The sequence below is a fragment of the Palaemon carinicauda genome, chromosome 14 (assembly GCF_036898095.1).
Source record: "Palaemon carinicauda isolate YSFRI2023 chromosome 14, ASM3689809v2, whole genome shotgun sequence".
Classification (NCBI taxonomy): Eukaryota; Metazoa; Arthropoda; class Malacostraca; order Decapoda; family Palaemonidae; genus Palaemon; species Palaemon carinicauda.
The window spans coordinates 125781949-125805827 of NC_090738.1; the positions used below are offsets into that span (position 1 = coordinate 125781949).

Below are 23879 nucleotides of genomic sequence, written 5' to 3' on the forward strand. Positions count from 1 at the left end.
CCATATTCTTTGCAGAGGGATCTACCTCAGTCTTCCAGCAATGTGCCTTGTGGATGTGTTATTTTTACTACTCATAAACTATGTAATTCTAAAGTGAAATTAATATGAAAAGCGTCAACAGCCAACATCGCGTACATTAAAGCATTCTTAGCAGTTCAAAAACGTTTTTGTAAAATGGTAAGATTAACAAAATACTAATATAAAATTGTTCCATCACAAAACCTCTCAGTACTTATCTGGATTTCTCTCTGACCAAAATCCGATTACTCTTGATTTCTCAAAACAAATTATAAGTTTATCTTACCGGAAAATTATCCAAGTTCTTATGGAACTTTCAGATCCGACTAACTTCATAACAACACAAACAAGAAATTAAATCCTTTCAAATTTATCGGTTGCTGTGGCCTGACTGGTAACGTCTCTGCCTGGTGTTTGCCAGTCGGGGGTTCGAGTCCCGCTCAGACTCGTTAGCGCCATTAGTGTCAGCAACCTCACCATCCTTGTGAGCTAAGGTTGGGGGGTTTGGGGGAGCCTATAGGTCTATCTCCTGAGTCATCAGCAGATGGAGCCTATAGGTCTATCTGCTGAGTCATCAGCAGCCACTGCCTGGCCCTCCCTGGTCCTAGCTTGGGTGGAGACAAGGCTTGGGCGCTGATCATATAATATATGGTCAGTTTCTAGGGCAATGTCACTGTCCCTTGCCTCTGCCATTCATGAGCGACCTCAAAAAAAAAAAAAAAAAAAAAAAAAAAAAAAAAAAAAAAAAAAAAAAACTAATTTCAATATACCTACACCTAGGATTTTTTACACTTAAAAGTTTAGCAACGCGTACCTTGGGAAAACGAAAAGTGCTTTTATGAAATATGTATTTTGGAAATAGATTTAAAAAGACTGATTTACATGCTTTTGACATGAGAGGCAGAAGCGAAAATATTGACAAAAATTTTGGCCGGGGTTTCTCAAAAGCAACAGATTTGCATAGCATGCGGGACCACCACAAGAAGCTAACAATTTTAAATTATCTCTGAAAGGCGCCGAGGAAAAAAATGGAAAATAAACTTGTTACATTAGTTATTATGGGCAAGAGACGTCAGTGTCCACCGAAATAACGGGAAATGATGGAAAATTTGTGCTAGATAATTTCAAAAGATATTTTTTTTCCTTTTTTAATAACTAGACACGGTGATAGGAAAGATAGCAAACCTTGGCCAAAGTGAATATTATGGTTATTTTCTTTTTTCTTTTTTTTTTCAAAACGCTGGGACACGATTTGCAAAGCCCAAATACACTTCACCATTAAAATCTTGCTGTAATACATATTATACTGATTTAGACACACACACACACACACACAAATCCGTATCTATATCAAAATGTAGCCAACTGTTCTTTGGGTTACGGCTATTCTAGATAATTTACAAACAAAAATTGCGTTAATGATTCTTCCATTAATTCTGAAAACGGTGGAAAGCCCAGCCAATAACACTAACCACTCTGGCAAAGGCGATGAAGTTTATTAGTATAACTATAGTCAATTCTTTTTAGTGAGGCAGAATTGCAGCGACTCGCAGGGGTGCCCTTTTAGCTCGAAAAAGTTTCCTAATAGCTTATTGGTCGGGTATATTTGTCCGACCAATCAGCTATTAGGAAACTTTTCCGAGCTAAAAGGGTACCCCTGGGAGTCGATGCAATTCTGCCTCACTAAAAAGAATTGACTATAGAAGCATTTTTTTTTTAAAGTTCACCTTGTAGTACAAATTACAGTATAAATAAATAGTTAATAGCCATGTATACAAACTATGCTGTTATTTTCCCCTTCACAATACATACATTTGCTTTGATAATCATATTTACAATTATTTATTATGTGTTATTTCCAAATGTATATTATTATTTAAATGATTCCACATACTTTAACAAAACTATTTTAATCATATATACAAATATAAGGTGTTATCTCGAAATGAATGATATTTAAATTATTCCATATCTTTCAACACAATTATTCTCTCCACTTTATAGCATAGAGAAGTTCTATTCAAAGGTATTTTGGCTGAACAATTCTTGACCTTTAGGATGGCTTTCTAATAATAATAATAATAATAATAATAATAATAATAATAATAATAATAATAATAATAATAATACCAATTACAATAATAATAATAATAATAATAATAATAATAATAATAATGATAATGAGAATAACAATTACAATAATAACAATAACAACAACAACAATAATAATAATAATAATAATGAGAATAACAATTACAATAATAATAATAATTATAATAATAATAATAATAATAATACTTTCAAAAGATATTAAAACTACGTAATAACGTATATTCTATCTCAATTATTAGTCTAACATTTACAAAACGTTGAAAACTCGTTATAAATCCAAAGTTATCAAAAATATCTAGGAAATACATAAATAAATAATTTAATTCCAACACAAATATCACTTCCCATCACATATTCCAAGCGATGAAGAAATTCTTTAGTGAATAAAACATATGTGATACTCAACTTTAATCCGGATATAAAATTAATACTTCAGTGATGCTTCTAAATTCTGTATTTTTTCCCATTCACAAGGACAGCCACACACACACACACAATATATATATATATATATATATACACACACACACACATATATATATATATATATATATATATATGTATATATATAATACATATATACATATATATATATATATATATATATATAATGTCAAAGACATTTGATTAACATTAAAAATGCCACTGTTAGTAAGAAAATCTGTAACATTATGTCCTTGACATTATATATATATATAAATATATATATATATATATATATATATATATATATATATATATATATATATATATATATATATATATATATAAATATATATAAATATATATATATATAGTTACATATATATATATATATATATATATATATATATATATATATATATATATGCCACTGCCAGTAAGAAAATCTGTAACATTTTGAGAGAGAGAGAGAGAGAGAGAGAGAGAGAGAGAGAGAGAGAGAGAGACCACATTTATGTAGTATAATACACATTAAAATAAACTACTATACATATACTTAAGAGCCCAGAAACAAGTCATAAAAACATTTTTTTCGTATATCTCGTTAGCAATAATACTATAGTCCATTTCTTTTAGCGAGTCATATTTGCACCGACTAGCAGCGGTACCCTTTTAGCTCAGAAAAGTTTCCTGATCGCTGATTGGTTGGACAAGATAATTCTAACCAATCAGCGACCAGGAAACTTTTCCGAGCTAAAAGGGCACCGTTGCGAGTCGGTGCTAATATGACTTGATAAAAGAAATGGACTATAGTAAGTGTACTAAAGTAAAAATCAAAACCATCTTACATAACACCGCATACCAGAGGCCTTAACGAATAAAAGATGTGAGTGAACGTATTTGCAAATAGTACATAAACAGTAAAGCCAAGGAAACGAATCTATGAACACGTATTTCCGATCAATTAACCCGTAAAGATATGTTGGCGTGATCAAAAAGCCGAGACAAAACTAAGAGTAAAAAAAGCCAGGTGTCAAACGTTCAAGGCTGTCTCAGTGCTATAAAAGTTTCGGATCTGAAATTCCTGTCATCAGTTCGACCAGATCGTCAGCGAGAAGAGCAGCGACATGTTTCATACAGTAATTGAAGCTTTTAATTTATTATTTTTTAGTCATTTCAAATACTAGTAGTAAAAGTGTTTCTTGTGTGAAGGGGGGTTTTCACAATCAGGGTTACAACACAAACACTAAAGCATGTGCAGAATGCAAGTGCATAGACTCATAAGTGTTAAGTGGATCACCATATTAAGAAATAGGTTCAGAGACATCCAGCAAAAATACACAGTATATATGCACACGCGCAAACATAGATGCAGAGTGTAAAATCACACACACACACACACACACAATGAAGTGATAAACTCAACACCACACACACAATCATAGCTGCAGAGTGCAACAGTACACAGTCTTAAGCCCAGAGCGCTACAGCAAGCACAAATCTATAGGTTCCGAGTGCAAAATCACACACAAACACACACACACAAATAGGAATGCAAATCCAACCCCAAACACATGCTTGTAAGTTGACGAACCAACATAAGCACAAGGATATATAAAATCACGTGGTAGTAAATATAACGCACATAAATGTCTTAAAATTTATCGTTTAGTATAATCAGAGAACAGAATGTTATTTCCATACAGTTCACTCTTCTAAAGAACAAGTGTCAATCAAAGAAGTGATCGACTTTGATTTTTTCTTTCCATTAAGAGAAATATTTCATTTCAATCATTTTTCGATTAAAGTTATAATTATTCTGACCCGTACATTACATTACACAAACAGTAGCAAAGTAATCGGAAATAGCGCTCAGTATTGTCATTATTTTTGTTTTTGTTTATAAATTCTGATTTACAAGTATTTTCAACATGCTATATTTCGTCACCCTCATAAACTAACTGCCTAAGTCATTTTCTCCACTTGTTGGGAAATAAAAAAAAACCTTCTCATTTCCTAAATATTTATATCATTGTATTGAGTTCAATTCACAAATTCTAATTCACAAATTCTTCTGCTAAGAATTTGTGAATTAAAACTCAAGACAATGATAATAAAGAATTAGGAAATGAGAAGGTTTTTTTTTTTTTTTTGAGTTCCCAACAAGTGGAGAAAATGACTTAGGCAATTAGTTTATGAGGGTGACGATTTTCATTTTGGAGTGAAGTGTTGAATTAAAAGCTCAAGACACGGACGACTGGCGAAAACTAACCGATGCCCTTTGCATCAACAGACGTAGGAGGAGATGATGATGATGACGATGATGATATTTTCACTTGTAGTTTTTTTGCGGTAGTGAAGAACTTACTAACAGCACATTATTCTTTTGAAACTACCAAAGGTGGGAAGCGTTGAAAGTTTGAAACTAATTTTTTAACATTTCTTTTGCGACACTACATATGAGAGAAAATGCATTTGTTAAATATATATATATATATATATATATACGTATATATATATATATATATATATATATATATATATATATATATATATATATATATATATATATATATATATACGTATATATATATATATATATATATATATATATATACACATACATATGTATATATATATATATATATATATATATATATATATATATATATATATATATATATATATATATATATATTTCCTATACGGAATTTGTCTTAAATACCCTAACGATGGTTTTCCAATTTTTCTTTTGCAGATTGTAGTATCCCTAGCCATTGCCAGCCTGGCTCTGGCCCATCCAGACGGCTACGGTCATGGTGGAGGCGATGGAAAGCATGGTTATGGTGGGGTAAGTGATTCTTAATTTTTTTTTTTTAATTATTACCTCTCCTAACGAAGTTGGGAGGAGGTTATGTTTTCGTCCCCTTTTGTCCGTTAGTTTGTGAACAACTTCTTGGCCATAATTTTACTCATAGAGTAGTGAAACTTTCAGGGATTAATTGTTATAGTGAGACGAGGAAGCTATTCATTTTTGAAAGTCCTAGGTCAAAGGTCAAGGAAAATGTCGGCCAAATTAACCGTAACCTTAACAGCAAGTTCGCACATGGTTGTCACACAGACTTCAAATACGACTACGGTCTAAATTGATTCTGGGAAAGGCAAGCTGGTTTAGAGAAATGAGCTGCACTCTCAAAGAGCTTTTCTAGTTTTTAAGTTCAAAGCTTTGATTCTTTGTTGATAGCATCCGTTGCTCGGTGAACTAGTTAATGCTCCAATCTGTCACCACTGCTCATGGTGTGCGCAGAGCTTAGTTGTTTCGGATACATAAAATTGTTATGAATCCCACAAAGTTCTCTTTCTCTCTGGCTTAGTTTTTTCATGGGGAAACCAGTACTAAATTTATTGCATGCTATACATCCTCTCTTGCTTAATTTTTTCATGGGGAAAACCAGTGCTCAAAATTTTGCAATACGCACATGACGGTAATCTAAAGAATGGTTAAAAACAACTCAAAAGTCGCTACCCATGAGTCATAAAGAAAAATTAAAGATAGGAAATAAAAAAAAGGCACCAGTCAATTCCGGGTTATTTTCTATCTATATAATGAGCTGTTTCTGTTCTTCTACAGGCTCCTCTGCCTTATTACTTCGACTACAGCGTCAAGGGAGATTACAAAGGACCTAATTTCGGCCAGAGCGAAAAGTCCGACGGAAAGGGCAACGTCTACGGATCCTACAGCGTCGCTCTTCCGGACGGTCGCAAACAACACGTGAGTTATCGTTCAGATTAATTGAAATACCTCTTTTATGATATTAAAAAAAAAGATGATTGAATCTGATTATAATTTTTTCTTCTCTTTCCCACAGGTGGATTACACAGCCGATCACCACAACGGATTCGTGGCTAAAGTCAGCTACTCCGGAAAGGCCCAACATCCGGCCCATTACGGACCAGCCGTCGTTTTCGACCATCATGGAGATGGATATCACTAACGTCCAGGCTTCCTCTACAATATTTATATCATTTACAATTCTCCCATTACGAAAACAATAAAATTGCATTAATAAATTTTAGTTTTTTTCGGGACCAGTAAACCAAAAAGTTATAAGAAAATTGGTATCGAAGGGAATACTGTATAAATGTACTCTTTCTCAACTTTAAAATTATCTCTCACTATATATATATATATATATATATATATATATATATATATATATATATATATATATATATATATACACTGTATGTATATGTGTATATATACATATATATATATTATATATATATATATATATATATATATATATATATATCTATATATATATATACAGTATATATATATATATATATATATATATATATATATATATATATATATATATATATAGATAGATAGATAGATAGATAGATAGATAGATAGATGTGTGTGTGTGATACAGGTCACAATTTTTCTATAAATGACTTTTCTAGGGATTGCTCTAAACCCTTTTCCACGGCGTCTCTTAGGACATATCTTAAGGGATATTTCCCAAAGATGAAACTAAGAAAATCCAAATGGCTAAACTAGTAATGTATATATTGTCCATGGATTTAAAATTCATTCTCTCTCTCTCTCTCTCTCTCTCTCTCTCTCTCTCTCTCTCTCTCTCTCTCTCTCTCTCAAATGACATCATACCACGACGAATTCTTACTCCTCAGACCAGCCCGTGTGAATCGAGTTGTGGTATCAACAAGTACTTATTTTGTCAGCTGAGATATTCCATCATCATCATCATCATCATCTCCTCCTACGCTTATTGACGCAAACGGCCTCGGTTAGATTTCGCCAGTCGTCTCTATCTTGAGATTTTAATTAAATACTTCTCCATTCATTATCTCCTACTTCGCGCTTCATGGTCCTCAGCCATGTATGCCTGGGTCTTCCAACTCTTCTGTAGTGATCATTACATTATTACAAAATATTTTGTGAAATTTGAGCTTGTAAGTTAATGGTGATAAAAAAATATCTCAAAAATTGATAAGTGCTGGACGCCTACATTTCATTATTAAAATATTAGAAAATTCTTTTCACTGGTAAATCGGAGATTATTAATTAGTGATTCTAATGCTTTTCAGGTCTGTTTCTTCGCTTGAGAAAAAGAAAATTAGAAAACTAAAAAAAGATTTTTTTTTTTTTTTTTTTTTTTTTTTAAATTGACAAGCGATGGACGCCTACATCTCGTTATAGATAAAACTTCCTCTTCGTGTCATCGCTAAATGTCAACTGACATTTTACAGAACCAATGTGAAAATAACAGGTCAATACCATTCAGGGTTAGCATTCTCCTTAGGGGGGACAGAAGAATTATTGATATATGACCTCGTCCTATTACTTAGGTAAGGCTGCCCTGACGGGGGACAGGTCTCTAAACAAAAGCTGGAATGTATTTTTGTTTTCATAAAACTTGAAAGGAAAGTCAAGCCTCGATGGATGCTGTTTTGATATAAATTATTAAAATTGTTATAATTATTTTTATTTTTGAGATTGTTAAAATTATCATTAATAAAAAAAAATTGAAACTTAAAATTATCATTAATAAAATTATTTTTTATTTTCAAAATTGTTAAAATTAGCATCATTAATAAAATTATTTTTATTTTTGAAATTGTTAAAATTGTCATCAATACAATTATTTTTATTTTTGAAATTGTTAAAATTATCATTATTAATAAAAATATTTTTATTTTTGAAATGGGATGTATTTTTGTTTTCATAATACTTGAAAGGAAAGTCAAGCCTCGATGGATACTGGTTATGAAAATCATGAAAATTTTTAAAATTATTTTTATTTTTGAAGTTGTTAAAATTATCATTAATAAAATTATTTTTATTAGTAAAAAGAAATATTGCTTTAATTCAGTGGAAACTCAAAAAGTACCTGGTTGTTAGTTGACTGTAGTTATAAAAAAAATAATAAAAGTTAAAATAATAAAAGTTAAAAACAAAAATTTTTGAAATTGTTAAAATTATCATTAATAAAATTATTTTTATTAGTGAAAAGAAATAATGCTTCAATTCAGTGGAAACTCAAAAAATACCTGGTTGTTAGTTGACTGTAGTTATAAAAAATTTATAAAATTTAAAAACAAAAACCCAAAAAATCTTTTCTTCAACTATACAATTTAAAAACAAAAACCCAAAAAATCTTTTCTTCAACTATAAAATTTAAAAACAAAAACTCAAAAAATCTTTTCTTCAACTAAGTTAAAAAAAAAAAAAACAGAATTACTTAGTAAAAAGAAATATTACTTAGATTCAGTGCAAACCAAAAAAAGTAAATAAAGAATGATTCAACTGAAATAGAGCGTGACGTCACATACATGTGATCGAGGGAAAAAAGAAGCCACGCGTGAGAAAAGATTCCACTTTCTTAGATGAGGTATTTCTTTCCAACAGGAAAACATGGGGAAACGAAATAATTCTATTTGAATCAAGAAACAAATATTTCATGATATTAAACGGAAAGATTACAGCAAAAAAAAGTGAAAAAATACACAAAACATATTGGAAACTGGAGTATATAAAGGTTATATAGATTATAAAACTAATGTCCAAATATTAATTTTTTTTCGGAGAAACCTTTTTTGCTTTGGGAAAGTATCTCACGATATATTTACAAAATCATGAAAAAGTTGTATTAATTTTCAATTACTTTTCAGATGGCCAGATAAAAAATGGCAGTATGCAAATATATATATATATATATATATATATATATATATATATATATATATATATATATATATATATATATATATATATATAGTTTAAGCTCATTATCCGTATATATGTTATAATGATTACATTAACCATTAAGACCAACAAAATATGAAATACAATTTCACGATAGGTTTTGGGGTTGTGCCGTTTGAGAAGATGATATCAACAAGTGAAAATAATGATAAGAACAACTATATTACTATTATTGTTATCACTGATGACAAAAACAAGAATAATAATAATAACACAATCATTAATACAAAATTGATTTGTCTTCAGAGTGATTCTCACCTGAGGTTTAAAGGTTTAAAGGCCACTCATGAATGTCAGAGGTAAGGGACAGTGACATTGCCCTATCGAACAAGACAATGGCCAAGAGACTGACCATATTACATATGATCAATGCCCAAGCCCCTCTCCACCCAAGCTAGGACCAAAGAGGGCCAAGCAATGGCTGCTGAGTCTCCTATAGGTTCCCCCAACCGTCCCCCCTTCCTTAGCTCATAGGGACGGTGAGGTTGCAGCGATCAAAGGAGCTAACGAGTCTGAGCGGGACTCGAATCACAGTCTTGCAATCACCAGGCAAGGACGCTACCCGTAGGTCACCACAACACTAAACGGTATTTCTAATTCTGAACCTTTTGGATAGATTAAAATGACTGAGAATGGAACGTTCATTTTAGAATGACATCAAAGCATATTTTGGTTATGTCAGTAGTGTGGGCATAAACATAATATTCGTTGCGTAAACAATGCACTTGTATAGTTAAAACTAACAGTAAATTAACAAAAAGGAAAGCAAAAGAAAAGATGAAAAAAAAAAAACACACATACAGGATTAAAGGTTTAAAGGCCACTCACGGATGGCAGAGGCAAGCAGGACAATACGTTAGAGACAGACAATATACTGTATACATGTGATTAACGCCCAAGACCCCTCTATATCCAAGCTAAGACCAGGGAGGACCAGGCAATGGCTGCTGATGACACAGCAGGTATACCTGTTGGCTCCCCCCAAACACCCCAACCTTAGATCACAGTGAAGGTGAGGTGGCAGCCACTAAAGGAACTAACGAGTTTGAGAGGGATTCGAACCCCAGCCGGGTTATCACCAGTCAGGGAAGTTACCCAATAGGGCACCACACGGTATTTCAATATATATCATGAATGTAATATACGAGTTAAAAGTCTTTCAACGCTAGTGCAAAATGTAGAATTACGTAGCCATACTGTTTTTAATTGGCATTCTGATAAGAACCAATTCCATTGACAATATTCAAGTTCTCCATTACGCTGAAGTAAGACAACTTAACATATTTGACATTTCGGAGGATATTCGAAAGTAGCAGCAAAACACTATAATCTAAAAACTTTCGATTACTAATACATCAAATATGGTTTCAATAATTCCCGTAGAATTGCCTTACAATCATCATCATTATTACTAATGAAAAAAAAAAATTCAACATATTACAAAATTTCAATATCGATACATTTAATATCATCAATTCCATAACTAAAATAAAAAATTATTTACATTTGCATGCAAACAAGGGACCATACATTATCAGACCGGTGAATTTTTTTTACATCACTGGAACAACTAAAATCGATATCTTTTTCCAATATCGATAAAATCAATATCATCAATTCCATAACTAAAGTTAAAAATTATTTACATTTGCATGCAAACAGAGGACCATACATTATCAGACCGGTGAATTTTTTACATCACTGGAACCACTAAAATCTATATCATTACATCATATACCAAAGTGTGGAATGCGCATACATATTTGATAAAAAAATGGATGAAGCCATCAGTATTTCTGAAAGTAAATACGTGAGGCAAATCTCCTATCATCTTGAAAAGATTTAAGAAAACAATACTGACAAACACGTACCAAATTTTAGCAATAGATTTAATAAATCAAAAAGACGAACATTCTACAAATTGATATCTGCCACAAGAATCTCCTTTCTCCGTGACTTAAAACTGAAATAACTTGAAAATACAAACAAAACTATTGATAGAATATGAAATGTTCAAGAAAGAGAAAAAATAGACCAGGGAGGTAGAAGAAAACATATAAATATTGAGGTACTCGGAAGATGCTGTCAGTTCCCTCTGAAAATCACATACAGCAAGATGTTCCGATCGGTAAGTTGAAGGCAAAACTTTTAGTTGATACTGTATCCAAAGCATTTAGATGGATGGGATGAACAGCCTTATATTCTCGAAGAGTCAAGTTCCGACCTTATCTCAATGGGCCAATTTCTAACCTTAAATTTTCAACGAGACAAGTTCTAACCTTATATTCTCAATGAGCTAATTTCCAACCTTATCTCAACGGGCCAAGTTCAAACCTTATATTCTCAACGAGCTAACTTCCAATCTTATCTTCTCAACGAGCGAAGTTCCAACCTTATCTCAACGGGCCAAGTTCCAAACTTAGATTCACAACGAGCCAAGTTCCAACATTATACTCTCGACGAGACATGTTCAGACCATATATTCTCAATGAGCCAAGTTCTAGCTTTATATTCTCAATGGGCCAAGTTCTAGCTTTATATTCTCAATGGGCCAAGTTCTAGCTTTATATTCTCAATGAGCCAAGTTCTAGCTTTATATTCTCAATGAGCCAAGTTCCAAACTTTATATTCTCAACGAGTCCAATTCCAAACCTATATTTTCATATTCTCAACGAGTCCAATTCCAAACTTATATTCTCAACGAGTCCAGTTCCAAATTTATATTCTCAACGGGCCAAGTTCCATGGGTAACAAAAAAGGGCATTGGAAAAAAAAAATAGACCTTAACCCCCCAGAGAAATATAGTGACCCCTCTCATTGATTGATAGATTGCAAATATATACAAGGGGGAAATTATAGATGAAAAGAAATTCCAAAGCTCGTGGTCGAGGGAAATAAGCAGCAAGACAAATAAAAGTGTAAATAGATTTTGCTGCTTATTCAATAAGGCCTTACAGTTAATCTAACAAAACTATTTCTGGTGGTATCTAAGGAATCAAAATATATCTCCACTAATTACGATATTAACTTAATCCTAAGACATAACTATGTATTGTTAAACAGATAATGTATACTATAGTAAAAAATACAAATCCTCTAAATAACCAATATTAAAAAATGTATTGACCACTGCTCTAGCGGCAATAGAAGTTTAAGTTGAGGTAGGCTATTGGAAACATCCGTCTAGCGATATGTTAGATGGGGGTTCAAGACCCGCTAAAGCTCGATAGTTTCTTGTAGTGTCTGCAACATCACCAAGCTTGTGAGCTAAGGATAGGAGGTTTGGCGGAGCCTATAGGTCTACCTGACAAGTCATCAGCAGCTATTGCCTTGCCCTCCCTGGTCCTACCTTGTGTGGGGAGGGGACTTGGGTGCTGATCTGATCATAAGTATATGTGGTCAACCTCTAGGGAATTATCCTACAAGGGTACTGTCACTGTCCTTTACCTCTGCCATTCATGATAAACTTTTAAACTTTTAAAACTTTTAAGTGAAGCATAAGTTGTAGAATTGTAAAATTCCAACAGATAACATTGGTACCATTTTCTTTTACAGTTCGTGCTCATCGTAATCCTTTTAAATTTAGCTGTAGCCCTTCCTGATGGTAAGGATGGAGATCTTGCAGGGCATGGCGGAGGATATGGTAAAGGAGATATCAGCGCAGGACAAGGGCAAGGTTATGATCACGGAAGCAGCAACAGTATAACATATGATGGACTTGCTGGAAGTCATGGAGACATCCATGGTATTCAAGGGACTACTTATAACAATGACCTAAGTCACGCAGGCCTCGAACATGGTCATGGAGGAAGCCAAGGGCCTGGATATGGTATTAGCCCCGGTCATGGAGGGAGTCAGGGGACCACCTATGGAACCAGTCACGGAGGAGGCCATGGGTCCAGAAATGGTGTTAGCACCAGTCATGAAGGAAGCCAGGGGGCCACATATGGAATGAGTCATGGAGGAAGTCAGGGGGCCAACTATGGAACCAGTCACGGAGGAGGCCATGGGTCCGGATATGGTGTTAGCACCAGTCATGGAGGAAGTCAGGGGGCCACCTATGGAACCAGTCACGGAGGAGGCCATGGGTCCGGATATAGTGATAGCACCAGTCATGGAGGAAGTCATGGGGCCACCTATGGAACCAGTCACGGAGAAAGCCATGGTTCCGGATATGGTGTTAGCACCAGTCATGGAGGAAGTCAGGAGGCCACCTCTGGACCCAGTCACGGAGGAAGCCATGGGTCCGGATATGCTGTTAGCACCAGTCATGGAGGAAATCAGGGGGCCACCTATGGAACCAGTCACGGAGGAAGTCAGGGGGCCACCTACGGAACCAGTCACGGAGGAAGCCACGGGTCCGGATATGGTGTTAGCACCAGTCATGGAGGAAGTCAGGGGGCCACCTACGGAACCAGTCACGGAGGAAGCCACGGGTCCGGATATGGTGTTATCACCAGTCATGGAGGAAGTCAGGGGGCCACCTACGGAACCAGTCACGGAGGAAGCCACGGGTCCGGATATGGTGTTAGCACCAGTCATGGAGGAAGTCAGGGGGCCACCTACGAAACCAGTCACGGTGGAAGCCACGGGTCCGGATATGGTGTTAGCACCAGTCATGGAGGAAGTCAGGGGGCCACCTACGGAACCAGTCACGGAGGAAGCCACGGGTCCGGATATGGTGTTAGCACCAGTCATGGAGGAAGTCAGGGGGCCACCTACGGAACCAGTCACGGAGGAAGCCACGGGTCCGGATATGGTGTTAGCACCAGTCATGGAGGAAGTCAGGGGGCCACCTACGGAACCAGTCACGGGGGAAGCCACGGGTCCGGATATGGTGTTATCACCAGTCATGGAGGAAGTAAAGGAGCTACCTATGGAACCAGTCACGGAGGAAGCCACGGATCTGGATATGGTGTTAGCACCAGTCATGGAGGAAGTCAGGGGGCCAGCTATGGAACCAGTCACGGAGGAAGCCATGGGTCCGGATATGGTGTAAGCACCAGTCATGGAGGAAGTCAGGGGGCCACCTATGGAACCAGTCACGGAGGAAGCCATGGGTCCGGATATGGTGTAAGCACCAGTCATGGAGGAAGTCAGGGGGCCACTTATGGAACCAGTCACGGAGGAAGCCATGGGTCCGGATATGGTGTTAGCACCAGTCACGGAGGAAGCCATGGGTCCGGACATGGTATTAACCCTGGTCATGGAGGAAGCCAAGGGGATGGATATGGACATGGTGGAAATCATGGCAAAGGAAAATTACATGGTTATGGAGTAAGTATAGCCTTCTTTCCTTCTAGAATTTTTTTTTACTCCTTATATATATATATATATATATATATATATATATATATATATATATATATATATATATATATATAGTTTCACATTTAAAGGATTCAAATTACAAAACTATATTAAATTTTCATATCTTTCCATGAAATGTTCTACTTCAAAATTACTTTTTTTGCTGTAACTGATTTACTTGAAACCCTTTGCGTCAATATGCGTGGGAGGAGACGATGAACTAATGCAATTACAGTAACCATTTCATCAAAGGAATTAAATTGCCTTTCTTCTAATCTTTATCATCATTATCATCTCCTACTACGCTTATTGATGCAAAAGGACCTATCTAATTTTAATTTTTTATATACTGTATTACATACTTTACTTGGCGATATACCATATCCTATGCAGGATCCTCCATCCATTCAGTTTACTCTAATTACTTTCAACCACCCAAACAGGAACCCTTACCGTACTACTTTGACTACAGTATCAAAGGCGATTACAAGGGACCTAACTTCCGACAAAATGAAAAGTCCGACGGAAAATCTGTTCATGGATCCTACTCCGTCGCTCTCCCAGACGGTCGCAAACAACATGTAAGTTTGTAACAAGATGTAAGTTTGTACCAAGATGTAAGTTTGTACCAAGATGTAAGTTTGTACCAGGATGTAAGTTTGTACCTGAACAAGATGTAAGTTTGTACCAAGATATAAGTTTGTACCAAGATATAAGTTTGTACCAAGATGTAAGTTTGTACCTGTAACAAGATGTAAGTTTGTACCAAGATATAAGTTTGTACCAAGATATAAGTTTACCCACGTAGAAAATTTTCTATAATTTTGAAAATAGAAATATATCAAACCCAACCAAAAAAGCAACACACATCAATATTTAGATATGGAAATGAATAAATGAAACCAATCAAAGACTATTGATATGCAAATCGGATATTGAACCATCACCTGCATATCGACTATGAATGATATGCAAATCAGGTGATAATTGGTTAATGTAAATTTTCCCAAAGTTATACATAGTTTCAACAATAAGACTAACCGAGCAGCTTACTTCAAAGAGGGTTAATTCATTTTACATTTGGATTCCTTCAATTTTCAGGTCAAATACGAAGCCGATCACTACAAGGGATTCGTCGCTCAAGTCAGCTATTCTGGAAAAGCACAACATCCGGCTTATTACGGTCCTGCAATAGTTTTCGACCACAAAGGAACCGAAGGATATCATTGATGTTATAATGTATCTAGTCCTTTTATAATATAGTCTTATGTGCCTTAATAACTGTATCTAAAATATAATATTCTATTTTATTACTTCGTTGATTACACCCTAATGAGTTTGAAGAATCATATATATATATATATATATATATATATATATATATATATATATATATATATATATATATATATATATATATATATTAACGTCAACCACAAAATGTTCTCCATATTAATAATAAATTTCCTATCACTATATACAACAACAACAACAAAACCAACAACAACAAATGCAGCTGGTTCCAGACCACTGCAGGACAAAGGGCTCAGACGTCTTTATTCATGTTAGGGGTCAATTTTCATCACTATGCTGGCCACTGCAGATTGGTGATGGTGAGACTATTGTCTGATCGCTCACAGCAAACCACCCTAGTATGGGTGGCCCTGACTGATACAGCATTGGTAATCATGGTGATACGCAATTCTTTCACCACGTTGAGGTATCCCCACTCAAAAAGGTTTCACCATATATTTCTCATTAAATGCCTATATAAAATGCATATCGAGATTTTTATACCATTAACCACAGAAACACCTGTAATAAAACCAATAATGCCTAGGCTAACTATAATTCAATATAGATCTCATTTAAAAAATAGCGATAAGTCAAACACCTTGTCTTTTGAGAAAGAGAGTAAGAATGAACTAATAATTACAAACGACATATTACAACTTACAATGGCCACAATTAAAATGTTTGATTTATGCTAATAAACAATTGGAAAAATCATATAGAATAAAATCATGAAGGAACTATCATTTTCCAGACGAAAATAGACTACTATGAAATTACTTTCCCATGCAAACAAGGTTTGGCAACTACTAAACACAAGGGAAAATGTTTTAAAGAGAGAGAGAGAGAGAGAGAGAGAGAGAGAGAGAGAGAGAGAGAGAGAGAGAGAGAGAGAGAGAGAGAGACGTTCTAGGTAAAATTATTCATGCAATGATTACAACTAAATAAATTCCCACGTTGTAAAGAGAGAGAGAGAGAGAGAGAGAGAGAGAGAGAGAGAGAGAGAGAGAGAGAGAGAGAGACTTTTTAGATATAATTCATGCAATCATTGCAAAAATAAATTCCAACGTTCTTTAAAAACATCCCGAACATGTAACAAAGTATGTTGTATCGATATAGACAAATTACATCTCGCAAATAGTACAGAAGTTCAGAAATATTTCTATAATCTTAATATCATTCAAAACTTACAAAAATATGAATAAAATACATGAGAAAATCTTTATATCATTTCCGTAACGAGGTTACACAAACATGGGAAAGTCAGACTAAAAAGTTCAAAAATATTTCTATAATCTTTATATTATTTAAAACTTGAAAACAAGACCTAATAATAAAATACATTATGAAATCTTTATATCATTTCCATAAACGAGACTACCCAAACATGGGAAAGTCAGACTAAAAAGGTTCAGAAATATTTCTATAATCTTTATATTATTCCAAACTTGAAAACAAGACCTGGGTAAAATACATGATGAAATCTTTATATCATTTCCCAAAACGAGGAAAGCCAAACATGGGAAAGTTAAACTAAGAAGTTCAGAAATATTTCTATAATCTTTATATTATTCAAAATTTTAAAAACAATGAGTAAAATACACGAGGAAATCTTTATATTTCCCAAAACGGGGCTACCCAAACATGGGAAAGTCACACTAAGAAGTTAAGAAATATTTCTATAATCTTTATATTATTCAATACTTGAAAACAAGACCTAAGAGGAAATTACATGATGAAATCTTTATATCATTTCACAAAACGACGCTACCCAAACATGGGGAAGTCAGACTAAGAAGTTCAGAAACATTTCTATAATCTTTATATTAATCAAAACTTGAAAACGAGAAGTAAAATACATGATGAAATCTTTATATTTCCCAAAACGAGGCTACCCAAACCTGGACAAGTCTGGCTAATAACTTCAGAAATATTTCTATAATCTTTATATTATTCAAAACTTGAAAAGAAGACCTAATAATAAAATACATTATGAAATCTTTTTATCATTTCCCAAAACGAGGCTACCCAAACATGGGAAGGTCAGACTAAGAAGTTCAGAAATATTTCTATAATCTTTATATTATTCAAAACTTGAAAACAAGACCTAATAATAAAATACATTATGAAATCTTTATATCATTTCCCAAAACGAGGCTAGTCAAATATGAGAAAGCCAAACTAAGAAGTTCAGAAATATTTCTATAATCTTTATATTATTCAGAATTTTAAAAACAATGAGTAAAACACACGAGGAAATCTTTATATTTCCCAAAACGAGGCTACCTAAACATGGGAAAGTCAGACTAAGAAGTTCAGAAATATTTCTATAAACTTTAAATTATTCAAATTTTGAAAAAAAAAAAATAATAAAATACATGAGAAAATATTTATGTCCTTTCCCAAAACGAGGCTACCCAAACCTGGACAAGTCAGGCTAAGAACTATATGATATGACTTTCATTTAAGAGCAAAACCCTTCAAGTCATAAAAAGAAAAAGAAAAAAAAAATGTATTGTATGGAAAAACCCCCTCTTACCCTCTAAAGCGAAAACTTCCGACCGGTCAGAAAGTTGGGTAAAACTTCCATCATTTAGCTACTAGAAAAAAAATACTTTTAAAGAACTCCACGGGATATATGTTTCGTAATCTACTGGAAAAATATATTCAATTTCTAAGGTGAAAATTTTTTATTTTCCGAAAGGGGAAAAATCAGTAAAATTACTCTCCAACTTGGGAAAAAAACTATAAAGTAAAATAGCAAAAACCAAGAAAAATGAAAAAAAAAAAAGTTTAAATAATTGTTTTTCTCGTCTCTTAATAGCAGCTTCGGGATTTATATTATAAAAATTATAAAATTTTACAGAACTCCACGGGATATACGTTTCGTAATCTACTGGAAAATTATATTCAAGTTCTTAGGAGAACATTTTTAATCTTCATTAAAAGGGAAAATCAGTAAAATTGCTCTCAAACTTGGAAAATAAACCCTAAAGTAAAATAGCAAAAACCAATACTAACTGAAAAAAAAGATTAAATAAATTTTTTTTTTCCGTCTCTTAATAGCAGCTTCCGGATAAATCTTATTAAACTCGTGAAACTAAATAAAATAAAACAACGGTACATAAAGAATAGGAATTAAGTAAAATAGCAAAAACCAAGACTAACTAAAAAAAAAAGATTAAATAATTGTTTTCCTCGTCTCTTAATAGCAGCTTCCGGATAAATCTTATTAAACTCGTGAAACAAAATAATATAAAACAACGGTACATAAAGAATGGCAAGATTCTAATGCTGGTAAATGAGCCTTAACATTAGTATCAGGGTAAACTGCTATGCAACGATTATAAGCTACTGATCATCTAAGCACATCACTTGGAGATCCATTTAATATTCGAGGGGCACTAAGTAGAGCGCAGACCTCCACCGCGGCAATTATTTCTCGTCCTTTTGCTCGACCTTCACCTTGAGCTTTGAATTTAATATGTATTAATTAGCGTGGATTTTCATACCCTCAAATATAAACCAAGTTTGAAGTCTCTGTGACAACGATGTCTCAACTTATGACTGATTACGTGAATTGGACATTTTGCTTGACCGTGACCTTGACCTTCCAAAATATAATAAGTTCCAGCCTTTGACATACCAGTTAATCCCTGCAAGCTTCATTACTCTACGATTTAAATTGTGGCCAGGAAGCTGTTCACAAACACGCAAACAGGGGTGAAAATATATACTCCTTCCAACTTAGTTGGCGGAGGTAATAACACCTCTCCTTGTCAAAAAAAGAGCAATGTTCACGTTATTATTTTTACAAGATAAGCTACAACAATAATTGGAAGAGCAAGATGATATAAGCCAAAGCGCTCTAAAGGGGAAAAATAACCCAATGAGGAAAGGAAACCTGGAAAAAAATAAACTACAAGAGAAGTAATGAACAATCAAAATAAAATATTTCAATCTTACCGCCCACCAGTCCACCCAATAGTAAACGCCCACTATTATCTGTTGTGGGTGGGGTCAAGAAAATAAGTGGATGAATAGCACTCAAGTGAAAAACAACCACGTGGCATGAGGTGGCCTATTGCAAATGTCCCTGCCTGGTGATCTGCTGGACTGGGGTTCGAGTCCCGCTAGCTCACTTTTACACTTTTAAACTTCAAAACGTAATCTTTCACAGTTAGGGTACACTAATATTGCACATAATAATGAATTTGCTTTAATCATATTATTAGCATCATGGTGATGACTACTATAGTCAATTCTTTTTAGTGAGGCATATTTGCACCGACTCGCAGCGGTGCCCTTTTAGCTCGGAAAAGTTTCCGGATCGCTGATTGGTTGGACAAGATAATTCTAACCAATCAGCGATCAGGAAACTTTTTCCGAGCTAAAAGGGCACCGCCGCGAGTCTGTGCAAATAGGCATCGCTATAAGAAATGGACTATAGTTATTAGTTTCTTGTAGTGTCTGCAACCTCACCATCTTTGCAAGCTAAGAAAGAGGGGTGGGTTGAGGAAACCTATAAGTCTACCTTCTGAGTTATCAGCAGCCATTGCCTGGACTTGCCTAGTCCTAGCTTGGGTGGAGAGGAGGGGGCTAGGGCGCTATCATATGGATATATGGTCAGTCTTAGGTCTACCTTCCGAGTTATCAGCAGCCATTGTCTGGCCCTACCAGGTCCTAGCTTGTGTGGAGAAACGCTTAGGCGTTATCATATGGATATATGGTCAGTCTTAGGTCTACCTTCCGAGTTATCAGCAGCCATTGTCTGGCCCTACCTGGTCCTAGCTTGATTGGAGGGGGGTTTGGGCGCTGATCATATGTATATATATTCATTCTTTAGAGCATTGTCCTGCTAACTAGGACATTGTAACTGACCCCTGCCTCTGCCATTCATGAACGGCCTTGGAACGTGTGCACATGTATGGCCCATTACATAAACACAAACATGACACAATGACTCATGAAAACATACAAAAATTACATAAGCCCTCGTTCATACTTCGTAGGGTCATATAGCACTTAAAAACAAAAGCAGACATCGCTTTAAACTGTAATACAACCCTAATAAATAAATTAAAAAAAACCTAAGTCATAACTCCTCAACCATCGTCGTTGGGCTAAAAGTAATTTAATTTATGCAGGCCCGCTGCAATGGATATGAATAATTTATTGCACATCCAACTTAAAAGTTGTTCTCTCCTAAAAGCTCCCATGAGCTCCCACAATCCATTAATCACGGATTCGTTAAAGCACGAGAGTGAAACTGACAGGGGTCTAAATGATTAAGCGTCTCACGAGGCATTAATAGGAGGCTTCTAATACTACTACTACTACTACTACTACTACTACTACTACTACCCACAACAAATGTACGACATCGAATGTAACCGATAGTACTACAATGTCATGTTTCTAGTCAATAGATTAAAATTACTCTATGAAAAAAAATCGTATTTGATCATCTTTAATTCTCCTCTATATGATAAAGAGCAATTGTCTGTCTGTCTGTCTCAGTCTGTCTGTCTATATATATATATATATATATATATATATATATATATATATATATATATATATATATATATATATATATACATATATATATACATATATATTCTTTCCTGTTTTATATTCATACACTGGTGAAAGGGGTCACCACGGGAGATACACTCGGAAACAACTCTCCCCCACAAATTGCCGAACCTGCGAGTTGTAATTAGGAAAGGGGGAGGGATGGGAAGGGTTGAACCTGTGTGTGTGTGTGTGTGTGTGTGTGTGTGTGTGTGTGTGTTTGCGCGCGCGCGCGTGCGTATTCCTATTTAAACTTTTACACGTAATTTTTGACGGTTCGGGTACACTAATATTATACATAATAATCATTTTGCTTTAATTATATTATTAGCATCGTTATGGTGAATACTACATTAATATGGCAGTTTTAATACATATATAAATATATATATATGTATATATATATATATATATATATATATATATATATATATAAACACAAGTACATAACTTAACCTACATAAGAAAAGTAATCCTAAAATTTCACAAGCAGGAAAGCCATGAAAATTTACTAACGCTTAATTTTTTAAAAAATGTGCGTAAAAATTGCTAACAAATACTATTTTGCAGGATCTAATATCATTTGGTTACCGCGTTAAAGATGACTTCACAGAGAATGACGTGAAATATAATCAACGTTAACAATTGACATGATTAATACAAACGGTATTTCATAACACAAATTTATTGTCCTTTAAAATATAACTATACTTATTCCCAAAAAATCTTATTATCTCCGCTGTATAATAAAGAGCAAGTCTCTCTCTCTCATATATGTATATATATATACACATATTGACATTATATATATATATATATATATATATATATATATATTATATATATATATATAAATCTTTCCAGTCAGGGTCTACAGCATTACCAGACATATAACTACTCTGTCTCTAGCCGTCCTTCGAGTCAGAGGAAGGAGCCGTAGTCATACCCTGGTGAAAGAGGGTCCTTGCACGTGCACATCAAAATATTTAGCAGTAATTTTTGACAGGTCGCATACAGAAGTAATATGAGTAATGCCAAAGAAACGCGTTATCTACTTCTCAGGAAATGTCTGTGATATCAAAATGGCTTTTTTATATTCTATTCCAATTCCCGCTGTTTTTATTTCGAATTGCTTTTAACTTTGGTAATGGAATCTTTTATGGCTTTTCACAATCTACTCTAAATACCAGTAGTATTCTTTCCTGTCGGCTACTACTACTACTACTACTACTATTAATAATAATAATAATAATAATAAGAATAATAATAAACTCTTGCTTGAGTATACACTCAGGCACAGTATTTTATGTTTCCTTAATTCCTTTCCTTACTGGGCAATTTTCCCTGTTGGAGCCCTTGGGGTTAATAGCATCTTGCTTTTCTAACTGTGGTTGTAGCATAGAGCTAGTAGTAGTAGTAGTAGTAATAATAATAATAATAATAATAATAATAATAAACTCTTGCTTGAGGATACACTCAGGCACAGTATTTTATCCGTTTCCTTATTTCCCTTCCTCACTGGGCTATTTTCCCTGTTGGAGCCCTTGGGCTTATAGCATTTTGCTTTTTCAAGTAAGATTGTAGCATAATAATAATAATAATAATAATAATAATAATAATACTGAGAGAGAGAGAGAGAGAGAGAGAGAGAGAGAGAGAGAGAGAGAGAGAGAGAGAGAGAGAGAGAGAGAGAGAGAGAACACACTAGAAAAGAAAACTGAAAACGTAAAAATACTTTCACACCAAAGATCACCAAAGCTAAACGGCATGTCTTTCAGCATCGTTGGATCCTACATCACGACCAAATATAAAAAAACAGCTTCTTTCCAACGTGAGCAGAACCTCATAACTAATTTAATATTACTCAAAACTATGTGACGGAAAGTTCAAGCCTAGACAAAAGGGAGTATATATAATGAGCAGCGAAGGTGGTAGTGGCACTCGAGTTTCAGGCTTCAACTAGAGACTTCCACAAACCCCGAGAGCTAAAAATGTTTTCAGCTGTGAGTTATCCTATAACGTTTCTAAACGTTTCGGTTCAATGTTGATTTAATTTATAAGTGATACGTCTATATACTGAGTAACATATGTGATACTGTAATGAGAATTTCGTGTAATACGAGTAAACTGATTATAGTGAATTATGACTTTTTTTTGTTTTGTAGGTGTGAAAACGGCCATTATATATATATATATATATATATATATATATATATATATATATATATATATATATATATATATATATATATATATATATATATATATATATATATATATATATATATATATATGCACACATATATGTCTATATCTATCTATTTATATGTCTATATGTAAATTATAGATA

The 23879-nt window shown here is 34.0% G+C and overlaps 2 protein-coding genes across 2 annotated transcripts; both read left to right on the plus strand.

Annotated features, from left to right (window-relative positions):
* The first annotated feature begins 3680 nt into the window (after nucleotides 1-3680).
* LOC137653346 (cuticle protein 19-like) lies at nucleotides 3681-6580 on the plus strand. The gene is made up of 4 exons (XM_068386716.1): nucleotides 3681-3692; nucleotides 5312-5404; nucleotides 6185-6325; nucleotides 6423-6580. The coding sequence occupies exons 1-4, from the start codon at nucleotides 3681-3683 to the stop codon at nucleotides 6546-6548; spliced, it is 372 nt and encodes a 123-aa protein (XP_068242817.1). The 3' UTR covers nucleotides 6549-6580.
* Nucleotides 6581-11465: 4885 nt separating this feature from the next.
* LOC137653006 (uncharacterized) lies at nucleotides 11466-15889 on the plus strand. Its single transcript, XM_068386398.1, has 5 exons — nucleotides 11466-11477; nucleotides 11959-12096; nucleotides 12905-14626; nucleotides 15103-15240; nucleotides 15761-15889. Exons 1-5 carry the CDS (start codon nucleotides 11466-11468, stop codon nucleotides 15887-15889), a joined length of 2139 nt encoding a protein of 712 aa, XP_068242499.1.
* The last annotated feature ends 7990 nt before the right edge of the window (nucleotides 15890-23879 follow it).